This window comes from Bombina bombina, chromosome 1, assembly GCF_027579735.1.
Source record: "Bombina bombina isolate aBomBom1 chromosome 1, aBomBom1.pri, whole genome shotgun sequence".
Classification (NCBI taxonomy): Eukaryota; Metazoa; Chordata; class Amphibia; order Anura; family Bombinatoridae; genus Bombina; species Bombina bombina.
This window is the reverse complement of record NC_069499.1, coordinates 1,104,099,966-1,104,114,585: the sequence shown is the minus strand read 5'-3', so window position 1 is coordinate 1,104,114,585 and position 14,620 is coordinate 1,104,099,966. Positions and strand designations below refer to the sequence as shown.

Sequence of the window (14,620 nt, the reverse complement as noted above, 5' to 3'; positions counted from 1 at the left end):
AAAAAGAGGGAACTTTCCGACCTATTTTAGACCTGAAGTGTCTAAACAAATTTCTCAGGGTACTGTCCTTCAAGATGGAGACGATCCGTTCCATTCTTCCTTTAGTTTGAGAGGGTCAGTTCATGACGATCTGAAGAATGCGTACCTTCATGTTCCCATTCACAGGGATCATCACCAGTTTCTGAGATTTGCCTTTCTAGACAAACACTTTCAGTTTGTAGCTCTTCCGTTTGGCCTTGCCACAGCTCCCAGAATTTACTCAAAGGTTCTGGGGGCTCTGTTAGCAGTGGTCAGAGCTCGGGGTATTGCGGTAGTGCCATACTTGTATGACATCCTCGTTCAGGCGCCATCTTTTCAACAAGCAAGCTCTCATACAGAGATCTTGTTGTCTTTTCTACGTTCCCACGGATGGAAAGTGAATCTGGGAAATAGTTCCGTTGTTCCAGCTACAAGGGTAGTTTTCTTAGGGACTATAATAGACTCCCTATTGATGAAAATTTTTCTGACAAAGGTCAGAAAAGCCAAAATTCTTTCATCTTGCCTCTCCAGTCTACTGTTTGGCCATCAGTGGCTCAGTGTATGGAGGTAATTTGGTCTGATGGTTTCTTCCATGGACATCATTCCCATTGCTTGATTCCATTTGAGAGCTCTGCAATTATGCATGCTTAGACAATGGAACGGGGACTACACAGATCTGTCTCAGAGGATAGATTTAGATCAGTCGACAAGATACTCTCTCCTGTGGTGGCTTTCTCAGGAGCATATTTCTCAGGGAACATGCTTTCGGAGACCCTCCTGGGTGATTGTTACCTCGGACACCAGCCTGCTGGGCTGGGGAGCAGTCTGGGACTCGCTAAAGGCACAGGGACTCTGGACTCGGGAGGAGTCAGCTCTTCCCATAAACATCTTGGAGTTAAGAGCGATTTTCAATGCTCTGATAGCTTGGCCTCAGCTGTCTTTAGCCTGGTTTATTAGGTTTCAGTCAGACAACATAACCTCAGTGGCTTACATCAACCACCAGGGAAGAAGTCTGAGATCCTTAGCCATGAAAGAGGTAGCTCGGATTATTAAGTGGGTAGTAGCTCACAATTGCTGTCTGTCTGCCATCCATATTCCAGGAGTGGACAACTGGGAAGCGGATTTCCTGAGCAGACAGACATTTCATCCCGGGGAGTGGGAGCTCCATCTGGAGGTGTTCTCCAGTTTAACCCTCAGATGGGGGGTGCCGGAGCTGGATTTAATGGTGTCTCGGCAGAATGCCAAGCTTCCAAGGTACGGTTCAAGGTCAAGGGATCCACAGGCCATTCTTATAGATGCTCTGGCGGTCCCTTGGGACTTCAGTCTGGCATATCTGTTTCCTCCGTTTGCTCTAGTTCCACGAGTCATTGCTCGTATCAAGGAAGAGAGAGCATCAATGATTTTAATAGCACCTGCGTGGCCTCGCAGGATATGGTATGCGGATCTAGTGGAGATGTCATCTCTCTCACCTTGGAAACTACCTCTGAGGAAGGACCTTCTACTTCAGGGTCCCTTCCTTCATCCAAATCTTGTTTCTCTGAAGCTCACTGCTTGGAGATTGAACGCTTAGTTTTGTCTAAACGTGGGTTTCTGAGTTGGTCATTGAGACCATGATTCAGGCTCGCAAGCCTGTTACTAGAAGAATTTATCATAAGATATGGGGTAAATATCTTTATTGGTGTGAATCCAAGGGCTACTCTTGGAGTAAGTAGGGTCAGGATTCCTAGGATTTTGTCCTTTCTCCAGGAAGGTCTGGAAAAAGGTTTGTCAGTCAGTACGCTGAAGGGTCAGATTTTTGCACTATCTCTTTTACTTCATAAGCGTCTGGTGAATGTGCCAGATGTGCAATCTTTTTGTCAGGCCTTGGTCAGAATTAGGCTTGTGTTTGTCAGTTGCTCCTCCTTGGAGTCTTAATCTTGTCCTTAAGGTTTTACAGCAGGCTCCGTTTGAGCCTATGCATTCCATAGATATTAAGTTGTTATCTTGGAAGGTTTTGTTTCTTATTGCTATCTCTTCTGCTCAGAGAGTGTTGTAACTCGCAGTTTTGCAGTGTGATGTCCCTTATCTTTCATGCAGATAAGGCGTTGCTTCGTACTAAGTCGGGTTTTCTTCCTAAGGTTGTTTCGGATAGAAATATTAATCAGGAAATTGTTGTTCCTTCTCTATGTCCTAATCCTTCTTCTCATAATGAATGTTTGTTGCACAACTTGGATGTTGTGCATGCTCTAAAATGTTATCTTCAGGCGACTAAGGGTTTTCGCCAGTCTTCTGCCCTGTTTGTTTGTTTCTCTGGGAAACGTTAGGGTCAGAAAGCTACTTCTACTTCTCTTTCTCTCTGGTTGAGAAGTTTAATTTGTTTGGCTTACGAGACTGCTGGACAGCAACCTCCTGAGAGGATTACAGTTCATTCCACCAGGGCTGTTTCTTCTTCTTGGGCTTTCATAAATGAAGCTTCTGTGGAACAGATTTGCAAGGCTGCAACTTGGTCTTCTCTGTATACTTTTTCCAAATTTGATACTTTTGCCTCGGCTGAGGCTTCTTTTGGGAGAAGGGTTCTTCAAGTGGTGGTGCGTTTTGTTTAGGTTACCTGTCTTGTCCCTCCCTAATCATCTGTGTCCTCTAGCTTGGGTATTAGTTCCCAACAGTAATTGATGATGCCGTGGACTCACCATATCTTAAGGAAAGAAAACAAAATTTATGCTTACCTGATAAAAGTATTTCTTTCCAGGTATGGTGAGTCTACGGCCCACCCTTTATTCTCCACTCCTTTTTTTCTCCATTTACCTTCGGTTGAATGACTGTGGTTTGGGGGAAGGTGAGTGATACCTTACAGCTTGGCTGTGGTGCTCTTTGCCGCCACCTGCTGGCCAGGAGTGTTAATCCCCAACAGTAATTGATGATGCTGTGGATTCACCATATCTGGAAAGAAAGAAATTTATCAGGTAAGCAGAAATTTTGGTTTTTTTTGCATTTTAGAGCACAAAAACCAAACCAGAGACACAGACGGAGAAGATTGCGGTTTACAGGCAGGGAAAAAAAGTTTATTTTTATTTATTTGATTGTTTTAAAAATATTAATTAAAAAGTTTGGATTTCAGAATAAATTTGGATTTTGGAATTCGGGATTTTTACCTTTATGTATGTGTGTGTTTATGTGTGTGTGTGTATATATGTATATGTGTGTATATATATATATATATATATATATATATATATATACATATATATACATACACACACACACACATACATATATATGTTTGTGTGTGTATATATATATATATATATGTTTGTGTGTGTTGTATACTTGCATCTTGCATATATGTCATCTTACATGTATTTGTGATACAAAGAAGTGAAACATTTAATCTGTGACTTTTATGTGCTTTTACTTGCTGTAAATAAGAGATAATGCCGGCATGTAGAGTCGGTTTGGAGTGATCTAACTTGTTTGAAAGGTAACTTTATTGCTTAGGTTTTTCGTTAATGCACCATTGGACTTAGAACACAGCATTATTTGGAGAGCTTGTTTCTTCCTAAGATTTGTCACAGTTTCAACAGTGGATATTGATTTTGTCTAACACCACCTCACAACTGGGCATGTTTCATTGATATTGTCATGCTGTTCATTTTGAGAAAAATATTTATTTTACAACTGGAGTGTTTTCCAGTGGGCCTTGGTATGGGAATGCATTCACTAAATACAGTGAAACAGTGAACAGAACATTAAAGCAGTCTATAATATGGCAGAACTCCCAGTAAGCTAAGTGCAAGCACTGTAATGAATATAGCCACCTCTTTTTCCAGTGCCAATTCATATTCTGTGTACAAAACAACGTACATGCACACAAACTGAATATTCATCCACGTGTAGTTAAATGTGTGTTTATATTGTGTAAGGGATTTGTCTTTTACTAGTGTCCTTACCAAACGAGGGACTCTGATGGAGTCAGTAGCGTTTTTTTCATGGTGTTTTTTTTTTTATTGCTGCAGGGAGAGAGCTCTAATTGGTTTATAGCCATAAAATCTGTGTTCTGCAATAATAGCATCTCACCCCACTCACCTCATTTTCCTTATGCCCCCGAGCTGCTCTCTGCAGTCAATACTAATAACTGCATGTGTTACACGTATAAGATTCAGCTCTTTGTCTCTTGAGACATAAAACGTTAGCTGGATACTTCAGCTGCTTGTCTTTAAAAGGATCAGTTTCCTAAAGGTTTTTGTTCTAAATACCCTTTAATCCAGGCACTGTACATCTTGGGATCTGTTTATTTTTTGTTTAGAACTGCACCAAAATGTAAGTTTTAAATGACTCATCCTGGTCTTTTCTTAGTGAGTGAGCTATAACTGAGCCCATCCCTGTTCTAATCACAGACCTCTGGCATATGATGATTAAATTCAATGTGAAACTAACAGGATGTGTGTTAATGTTTATAAGTAATTTTACTGAAATAGAAAAGGTTGTTTTTATTCATCCCAGGAGCATCTATTTATTAAAAAAATGAGAATGATGTCTTTTTTAAAATATATTAAATAATGGACTCCACCTATGGGTTTGGCCTTGAAGTTTGGAGGTGAGCTTGCATGCTGTGACCAATATATGAAACTAAACTCCCATTTTTATTCATCTAAGTCTGGATAGTGTATATGTATCTTCTTCCTAATAGGAGATAGGGAATGTGGGTTATTTTATGAGGTTAACAGGCACTTTTTAAGCTACAGAGGGCATCTTGAGAGCAGTAGGGAAAGTCCCACGTGCCTATCATTGATCTTTGATTTTCTGTTGTTACTGTAGCAGTTTATTATAATAGCCAGGCCTTTCATTTAGGGAAGATAGTATTTTTGCACAAGTATAATTGAAAACAAGCTAAGGTAAAATGTAGTCATTTATTGGCATGTGTCTATAACCCCACACAGAGTGTTTAAGAAAAGACATAGGCCAGCACCTGAGAAGTCATGGGGAAATGGAGGCCTGCTAAAGCACTAAAGGCTGCCTCTGGGCCTTTGGTTGGACAATCCTGATTTTGAGCAATCCAATTTAGAATTAAGCTCATTAAAAGCAGATAAGTTAGCAAGCTGCTGTTTGTTTTAGTGGGGCAATTAAGGGCCAGATTATAAGTGGAGCGCTAAATATCGCTTTCATAAAACCGATATTTGCACTCCACTTTGTAATACCAGCGCAAGCTAATGTATGTTGGTATTACAAGTTCACAGCAAGGTCGCGTTCGCATTGATGAGAAGCTTTGCGCTCACTATAGTGCGCTTCCATAGGCTATGAAAGCCTCGTTCTGATTCCGTCAGAGACGGTATCAGAACTTCAGCGCAGCAAAGAGGGTAAGAAGTGCAGCGATGGCAGCATATTTAAATATATATGTATTTGATTTAACCTTTCAATGCCGTTAGTAGGTTCCATGCCGTTCTAACTGCGCTGGGCTTTAGCGCCGTAAGGATGGCATGGAATGTCCTAGCCGTTTGGCTGTCCTGAAGCCAACGGCGCTTTCAGAATGGGATTGGGTCATGGTGGGCGTGCCTAGCATCATAGGGACATATATATTTACTGGGAACACACAGTTCCCATAGACTGCAATGTAAAGGCACTTTTCAGTGCCGTTTTTTTTTTCTAACACCCCTCTAGCATTAACTTTAACCCAAAAATACTGCCTAGTGCAGCCATCTTTATTTTTTTAATAAAATACAGTACACAGTATTTTGGTGCCATTTGGTGCAGATTTATAAAATTAACTAGAGATCTGGTCTCTGGTTAATTTTATAAGCGCTTATTGCTACCGTGAGCTTGCCGTAGCAATAACCAGCCATTTGTAATGTGCCACTTGATTAATTATTTGCGGGCGCATGATAATTTAGAGCTCCACTTGTAATCTAGCCCTAAGTATGATAATAATCATTGTATATTAAAAAAAATAAAATGCTAAGATATATTTATACATTATTTTAAGTGTAGACTTAACGGATCATTATTATTATGTGCAGATTTAAGGAACATGTCAATAGTCATATTATTTATTTTTAGTTGTTAAATGCATAATATGTCCCCCCCCCCAAAGTATATTTACCTCTACTGTGAAGCCGTCCTCTTCAGCGCTGCTGATTTATTTTAAATAGTGTGTCACGACTGCTTTAGTTAGTGCAGGAGTGGCTACATTTGATTCAGTGGCTCGATCAGGCTCACTGTCTAATCACATGCGCTGTTTGACGGCTTCACAGTAGCGGTAAGTATGCTTTGGGGGGACATATTATACATTTAACAAGTAGAAATAAATCATACGGCTATATAAGGCATAGTGCAGAATTGTGCAACATTTTTCCCAATGTTTACTGTCCCTTTACTGAAACATAGATTTCGATGGCAGATAAAAAACATAGGCCCAGCAACTCTGCCAGATATTGCCTAAAAGTATAAACATATCTAGTTCATAGGATAGCCTTATGCTTATCCCAGGTATTCTTAAAGTCCCCCACAGTGTTTGTCATTAACAACTTCATGTGGACCATTTTATGCTAAAAATGCTTTGTTTAATTAGTTCACTATTATATGCATAATAGAAATGGCTCTAAAGAATGTTTAAGAATGACACAAATTAACAGACTGTATCCTGATCATGTGGCCTGTTTCTCCCTCTTTTACATAATATCTCAGTCTTTATTCCTGAAAATCTGCATTTATTTCAATTGTGGCCAGTATTTTTCGTTGAAATAAAGTTTATCCTTATAAAATACACAGACTGTTTACCAGTATTGTTTAGATCATAGCTTGGCAAATCACGGGAGCCAGTGAACCACACCTTCTAGAACACCTAGCTTATAGTTGTTGTTGTTGTACATATAGCTGTACAAAACCATTGACTGGCACCTAAAACATGAGTTGATGGCTTGTGTGTTTCATACGTAGCCCAGTTTAATAAATATGTAGCCCAGTTGAATAAATACGTAGCCCAGTTGAATAAATACGTAGCCCAGTTGAATAAATACGTAGCCCAGTTGAATAAATAGGTATGTATGAAAAAAGGTTTAACTGTGTTTTAATCAGTTTCACCGCTGAAAGTGTTAGTGTTTTTCTCCTGCTCGTCTAAATAATACATAAGTTAATTAAATTAGTTGTCTATTGCTCTGAGCTTAAATATATTCAAATCTGTCTAGATGGTTTCAAATTATGCTCAATATTCTGCCAGCAACGTACTCTTTATGGTTATCCCTGATTTAAATGTTCAACCCATCCAATAACTAAATGCAGAAAGTGTATATTTTATAAATGAAAGAAACCACATTGAAGCACATTGAAGGGATCTGCTCATGTGAGCTTACAGCCCTTCTGTGTTTGTGTTTATAGTTGTAGCTCTATTAAGACATATTGGAACCTTCTGCCATATTGAACAGTTTGGAAGCATTGAAGCGTTTATCTCTCCCTTACAACCACAATGACAGATGCCTGTTCAGTAAAAGCTGTTTATCACTTGTGTTAAAGTAATTCTTCCCAAGTCATTCAACTATGTATATCATTTAGATCTTGAAGGCTTTGACAACTTCTTTTTATTTTTTAACTTAAGAGAACATTTAAAATAATTTTTAAAAATGTTTTAATGTTAAATTGAATGGTACAACCATGAAAACAATGTTTAATCCTCAATCAAAAACAAGCTGAAAACAATTGCGAGACCGTATTTTATGTAAATAGATAAGTGTTTCCGTCTGTCAGTGTGTTTTGAGATCTTTATAGAAAACCTATTAAGAATTACTATATAAGAAGAATGCTAAGGATCCAGACTACGAAGTTTGTAAAAAAATTTAGGCACCCCTGACAATTTCCATGATTTTCATTTATAAATAATTGGGTGTTTGGATCAGCAATTTCGTTTTGATCTATCAAATAACTGAAGGACACAGTAATATTTCAGTAGTGAAATGAGGTTTATTGGATTAACAGAAAATGTGCAATATGCATCAATATGAAATTAGACAGGTGCAAACATTTGGGCACCCTTGTCATTTTCTTGATTGGAATACCTGTAACTACCTAGCACTGATTAATTGGAACACACAATTGGTTTGGTGAGCCATTAAGCCTTGAACTTCATAGACAGGTGCATCCAATCATGAAAAAAGGTATTTAAGGTGGCCAATTGCAAGTTGTTGTTCTCTTTGACTCTCCTCTGAAGAGTGGCAACATGGTGGCCTCAAAACAACTCTCAAATGACCTGAAAACAAAGATTGGTCAACATTATGGTTTAGGGGAAGGCTACAAAAGCTATTGCAGAGATTTAAGCTGTCAATGTCCACTGTGAGGAACATAGTGAGGAAATGGAAGACCACCGGCACAGTTCTTAAGGCCAGAAGTAAAATATCAGAAAGGCAAAGGATGGTGAGAACAGTCAAAAACAGCCAACAGACCACCTCCAAAGACCTACAATATCATCTTGCTGCAGATGGTGTCACTGTGCATCGTTCAACAATTCTGTGTATGGGAGAGTGATGCGGAAGCCTTTTCTGCACACACGCCACAAACAGAGTCACTTGAGGTATGCAAACGCACATTTGTACAAGCCAGCTTCATTTTGGAAGAAGGTGCTGTGGACTGATGAAACAAAGATTGAGTTATTTGGTTATAACAAGGGGCATTATGCATGGCGGCAAAAGAGCACAGCGTTCCAAGACAAACACTTGCTAGCCACAGTAAAATTTGGTGGATGTTCCATCATGCTGTGGGGCGAGTGCCGATACTGGGAATCTTGTTAAAGTTGAGGGTCGCATGGATTCCACTCAATATCAGCAGATACTTGAGAATAATGTTGAGAAATCTGTCACAAAATTGAAGTTACACCAGAGCTGGATATTTTAACAAGACAACGACCCAAAGCACTGCTCAAAATCTACTCTGGCATTTATGCAGAGGAACAAGTACAATGTTCTGGATTGGCCATCCCAAAATCTGTGGGGTGATTTGAAGCGGGCTGCCCATGCTCAGCAACCATCAAACCTAACTGAACTGGAGATGTTTTGCAAGGAGAAATGGTTCAAAATACCTTTATCCAGAATCCAGACACTCATTACAGGCTATAGGAAGCGTCTAGAGGCTGTTATTTCTGCTAAAGGAGGCTCTACTAAATATTGATGCAATATTTCTGTTTGGGTGCCCAAATTTATGCCAAGTTATATACCAAACCAATTGTGTGTTCCAATTAATCAGTGCTAGGTAGTTACAGGTATTCAAATTAGCAAAATGACAAGGGTGCCTACATTTATGCACCTGTCTAATTTCGTTTGGATGCACATTGCACATTTTCTGTTAATCCAATAAACCTCCTTTCACTACTGAAATATTACTGTGTCCTTCAGTTATTTGATAGATCAAAATGAAATTGCTGATCCAAACACACAATTATTTATAAATGAAAATCATGGAAATTGTCAGGGGTGCCTAAACTTTTGCATACGACTGTTTGTGTTGAATATCCAAAAATATTAGGAGGTAATAGTAAAATTCTTACAGAAAGAGAAGCAGTCTGACGGGAATGAACAACAGCTCAGTAACTTGCTCTCTTGCCCAGTAACCACCTGGGAGTAGCTTCTTGTAGCCTAATTGTGCCCTTTACTTTCCTGAAGTATATCAGTCTGATCCCACCTAACAGCTCCAAAATACCAGGCTATTCTCCTCTGAACAAGGAAAAATAGCAACCCCAGACGATCATTTCGGCCTCCTATGGGCCTTGTCAGTCAGGTGCAGCCACTTCCCTCTAAGCACATTGGGCCTGAAGTCCATGTCATGGTAACCGGGCCATAGAACAAGCCACTGAGCTGTTGTTGTTCATTCCTGACAGAATGCTTATCTTTCTGTATGTAATGGTAAAGTTTTATCTGTAGCTTTGACCCCTGGGATTGGTTGAGCTCTTTTTTATATAAGGCATTTGTCCGTGCTTTTTGTATGATCTAAATGGGTAATCCAAAATAAAACATCCTACCTGCCTCAGAAACCCAAAAGTGATCTAAAATGCATTTTTACTGGCACCTTCACTCACCTTTTATCAATGCTGCAATCGTCACAATTTAATGAAGAGTCTTTGGTTAGCCATAATTTATAGATTAAAACCCCAAATATACTTTTGCCTGATCAGAAAATCTTGTTAGTAGTAGAAAGTATATTTAAAGGGACATTCCATGTAATAGCTTACTTCCATGTCTCTTTTAAAAGAAAACAAACACATAACTAAATCATGTAACTCGTGTAAGTGAGAAGGTGTAGTCCCATTGAGCACATTCAGCTGGGGGCGAACTCTTGCAGTGAGGTACACTACATTTTATGGAATAACCCAGCCCTGTAATGCCAGGAAGTTATTCACAGAACAAGACCACACTCTACACTGGGCACTATCGTTTTTAGTTGAGATTTTGCTGATTTTAAATTATTCTTGAGATTTTTCTAAGGATTATGAGGTCGTACAGATAAGGACTCCGTGCTCTCTGGACAATAATAGATAGAATGCTACTCCCTGACAAGTCTCCACAACTTTCAAAGGTGCATCTGGTGTTTTTTTCTTACAAGGATTACTTGTAAATTACAAATTACTCTGAGTCTTCCGTCTTGCTTATATTTCATCTGCACTCACCTACGGTTAGCTGTTTAGCCTTGTTAGAGGAGGATTGTATTACAGGGTCAGAGATAAGTGCAGACTGATATACTAACTACATAATATTCCCCTCTGTACATGCAGAGCTTAAAGGGACATGAAACCCACATTTTTATTTCATGATTCAGATAGAGAATACCATTTCTATTTAATGATTCAGATAGAGAATATCATTTTTAAAAAGTTTCCAATTTACTTCTATTATCAAATTTGCTTAATTCTCTTGTTATTCTTTGTTGAAGCAATATCTTGATAGTGTGCACATGCCTGGAGCACTACATGACAGGAAATAGAGCTGCCATCTAGTGCTCTTGTTAATGTATAACATTGCAGCACTACATGGTAGGAGTTTTGCAACAGGCATGTGCACACTCCTGAACTTACCTTCCTGCTTTTCAACAAAGGATAACAGGAAAATTGGAAAGTTGTTTAAAATGGTATGCTCTATCTGAATCATGAGACACATTTTGGGTTTTATGTCCCTTTAAAGAGACTAGAGACTCTGGGTACTATTCCATTGAACAAGCCCTAGCTTAGTGCATCTCTCCTTTATGTGAATAAAATGATACCATCTCTTTAGTTTTGTGTGAAATAGAAATATTTATCTTTTATAGCAGCTGTTTTTCATGTAATGGTAAGAACATGTTATAGTAAATATGTGATAAAGACATGGTAGTGTCCTGACCTCTAGCATCAGTATACTTTGAGCTTAAAGGGACAGTAAAGTCATAATTAGACATTCATGATTTAGACAGAGCATACAATTTTAAACAATTTTCCAAATTGACTTCTATTATTTAATTTGCTTTCTTCTTTTGTTATCCTTTGCTGAAAGGAGCAGTAAAGAATCTAGGTTCTAGCTGCTGATTGATGGCTGTATATGTGTGTATATATATATATATATATATATATACAAACACACACACCGATTGTCATTGGCTCACCCACATGTTCAGTTAGAAAATACTGCATTGTTGCTCCTTCAACAAATGATACAAAGAGAATTAAGCAAATTTGATAATAGAAGTAAACTGGAATGTTGTTTAAAATTGTATGTTCTACCTAAATCATGAAAAAACATTTTGGGTTTCATGTCCCTTTAAGAAGAGAAGTCTTTTAATCTGGCCCTGTGATAGTGGGTGCAGCACATAAGATTAGTATATTACCTGTTTAATTCAGTGACGGTAGGGTAGTTATAAAGCACACTCAAATTACTCAGAGTTCTATTATCCTGCATGTTACTAATTATAGAGCTAATCTTCCTTTAACCCCTGCTCCCCCTCGCTCCTTTATTCACTGCATGGGCACCATAACCGGTGTTTGCACATCTTCTTCCCCTTCTCTTTCTGTCGTTTTCCCAAATTACCCCACAGCCCACGTGTCTGCTCATTGTGTGTTTTCTTTTCTTTTCCACCTTGTCCTTTTCCACCATTGCCAAACTTTTCTTTCTGTTCCTCCTTTTTTTCATTCTTTAATTTTTTTTATTTATTTTAATGATTGAGAACCATTTATTTTGTATATTTTTTTTTGTTTTTATTATTTTTGTTTCCCTTTTTAATTTCCCCTCCCCTCGCCGTTTTTGTTCTGTTCTTCATTAACTTACCCCGTGCATGCAGCAGCCTGAGTGTAGGAATTGCCAACAGAGGGAAGAATCTCATAGGAAGAAGATTGAGGAGGACCACAATTATGACCAGACCAGAAGTTACAAGACATACCAACCTGAAGATAATGAATCTTATGCAGCTGAGGTAGGTTCCTTTAAATGAATTGTGTGTCCTGCTATTGTTCTGTATTCCTTATCCATCTATGGTGAAATGATGGCATTGGGCTTATAGAAGACTGCATGTGATAACTGGGAGTGGCAAGCTCTTCTCTGGTTTAGATGGCAGTTCCTCTAAAAAAAATCTGTCAGGAGTGGCATACCTTTTTGAGAAAATGACCCCAAATTAACAATAATGTTATTAATAAAGTTTGGTTTGTCTGTGATACTTTTTTTTTTTTCTTCATATTTTTATATTTCAATCTGTAATATATATTAGCAGTTAAAGCCGAACTGCTGATGTCTACTATAGAGTCATAATTAAAATGCATTTTTAAACACAATAATCAAAACCAGAAACAGAGCAAATTTGTTTTGCGTTCCACACTGAGATCTCATGCCATGGGTTTGCTATCCCTGACCAATCATAACCCTTCATTATTTACTTGCAACCAAGATCAGCACTGCATGATGCCATCATCCATACATAATAATCAAAGGCCAAAAGGTGGAATGAGATGTGCCATGTTATGTCAAAACTTCATTCATGGGGGTCTAGGAAGGTAAAGGAACATAAAAATGCAAAATGAAAATGCTCTGATATAAAAGCAGGTTATGGTTTTACTGTTGCTTGTAGTTAGCTGTGTTTAATCCCCTTTTACCTTTTCAGTTGAAGTCAACTCCAAAATAGAAATACACACACTACTGGGACCGAGCTGAACACATTTAGTGGGTCAATGATGAAGTATATGTACATAGCCACCAATCAACAGCTAGCTTCCAGCCATGCATTGCTGTGCATGAGTCTACCTAGGGATGCATTATTAAAAAGGATCCCAAGAGAATAATGAAACTTCGTAATGGATGCAAACGGAAAAATCTCTTAAAAATGCATGCTCTGTCTAAATCATAAATATTTAATTTTGTCTTGTATATCTTTTACTTTGTTTGTATGCTGTATTCTGGCACCCTGGTACCTTGATTATATATATATATATATATATATATATATATATATAAATACAAATTGGACCATGACATCTTTTAATTGGACATCTGTAGGTACAGGAACAGTGGACTATTGCTGGCACTTAGATATAGACACTTATAGCTAGATTTTTTTTCTAGATCCTGATGATCTCACAAGAGCTCATACATCCTGTTTCGTCAGGTTGTATCAGCTACGATCCCCTTAATATTGGTCCCATAACGTGTTGTGCTTTTACTTTGCTCCTGTTTGTCATGCTGAGATTTCACTCCCAAGTGACCATTTTTTTCTGCAGGACATAAGCTGAAATCACCATGAATTACCAAAATGACAAGACTCCCATTACCCAGTCCTGCTCAGTAAGAGTAAAAATAGCTGTTAAACTGTGAGTCACTCCCATGTAGAGCAGAAATACCACAGGGCCTGCAGATCAGTCTATCAACGTGTCCTGTTTTACTTCAGCAGTGCTGTGCTGAAGTCTGTTTGATTGTTGTTTATAATGCTCGACCTCTCTTCTAGATAGGGGCTGAGCGTGGCTTTCTGTGCTGTTAGCTTTATACAGAGGTTCCTGTTAACTGAATATTCCGATATAAGAACGACAGTGCGTATGTATATATGCTGGCTACTTCACTAAGCCTGACAATCATAGCAAGCTGAATGAAGTTTGTAAACTGGTGAATCCTGCTTTGCAAGCATCTACTTCAGGTTTTACTACTGAACATATTCCTTATTGTTAGAGACATTAAATAAACACGGTTTTCTTTCCTGATTCGGATAGAGCATGCAATTTTCTACAACTTTCTAATTTACTTCTATAATCACATTTTCTTGGTTCTCTTGGTATCTTTTGTTGGAAAGCAGGGACATAAGCTCAGGAGTGTGCACGTGTCTGGAGCACTATATAGCAGCAGTTTTGCAAGAATGTTATCCATTTGCAAGCGCACTAGATGGCAGCACCGTTTCCTGACATGTAGTACCTCAGATGCCTACCTAGGTATCCCCTCAACACAGAATATCATGGGAACTAAGTCAATTTGAATGAATTTGCATAATACAAATATTTTGTATTTTATTTTTTAATTTTTTTTCTTTATTAAAGCATAATTACAAGCAAATGCCTGTTTTTTTCTGCAATTTATCTCTTTAAAGGGACAGTCAACACCAGATTGTTTTTGTTGTTTAAAAAGATAGACAATCTTTTTATTACCCATTCCTC

The 14,620-nt window shown here is 38.3% G+C and overlaps 1 protein-coding gene across 1 annotated transcript in view; it reads left to right on the top strand.

Moving 5' to 3' along the window:
- The window catches only part of SOGA1 (suppressor of glucose, autophagy associated 1), a 188,729-nt gene that overhangs the window by 71,002 nt on the left and 103,107 nt on the right, over positions 1–14,620 (top strand). The window contains exon 6 of the mRNA XM_053697193.1: positions 12,274–12,405. Coding sequence (XP_053553168.1) covers positions 12,274–12,405 — 132 coding nt within the window. The remainder of the gene's footprint in view (positions 1–12,273; positions 12,406–14,620) is intronic.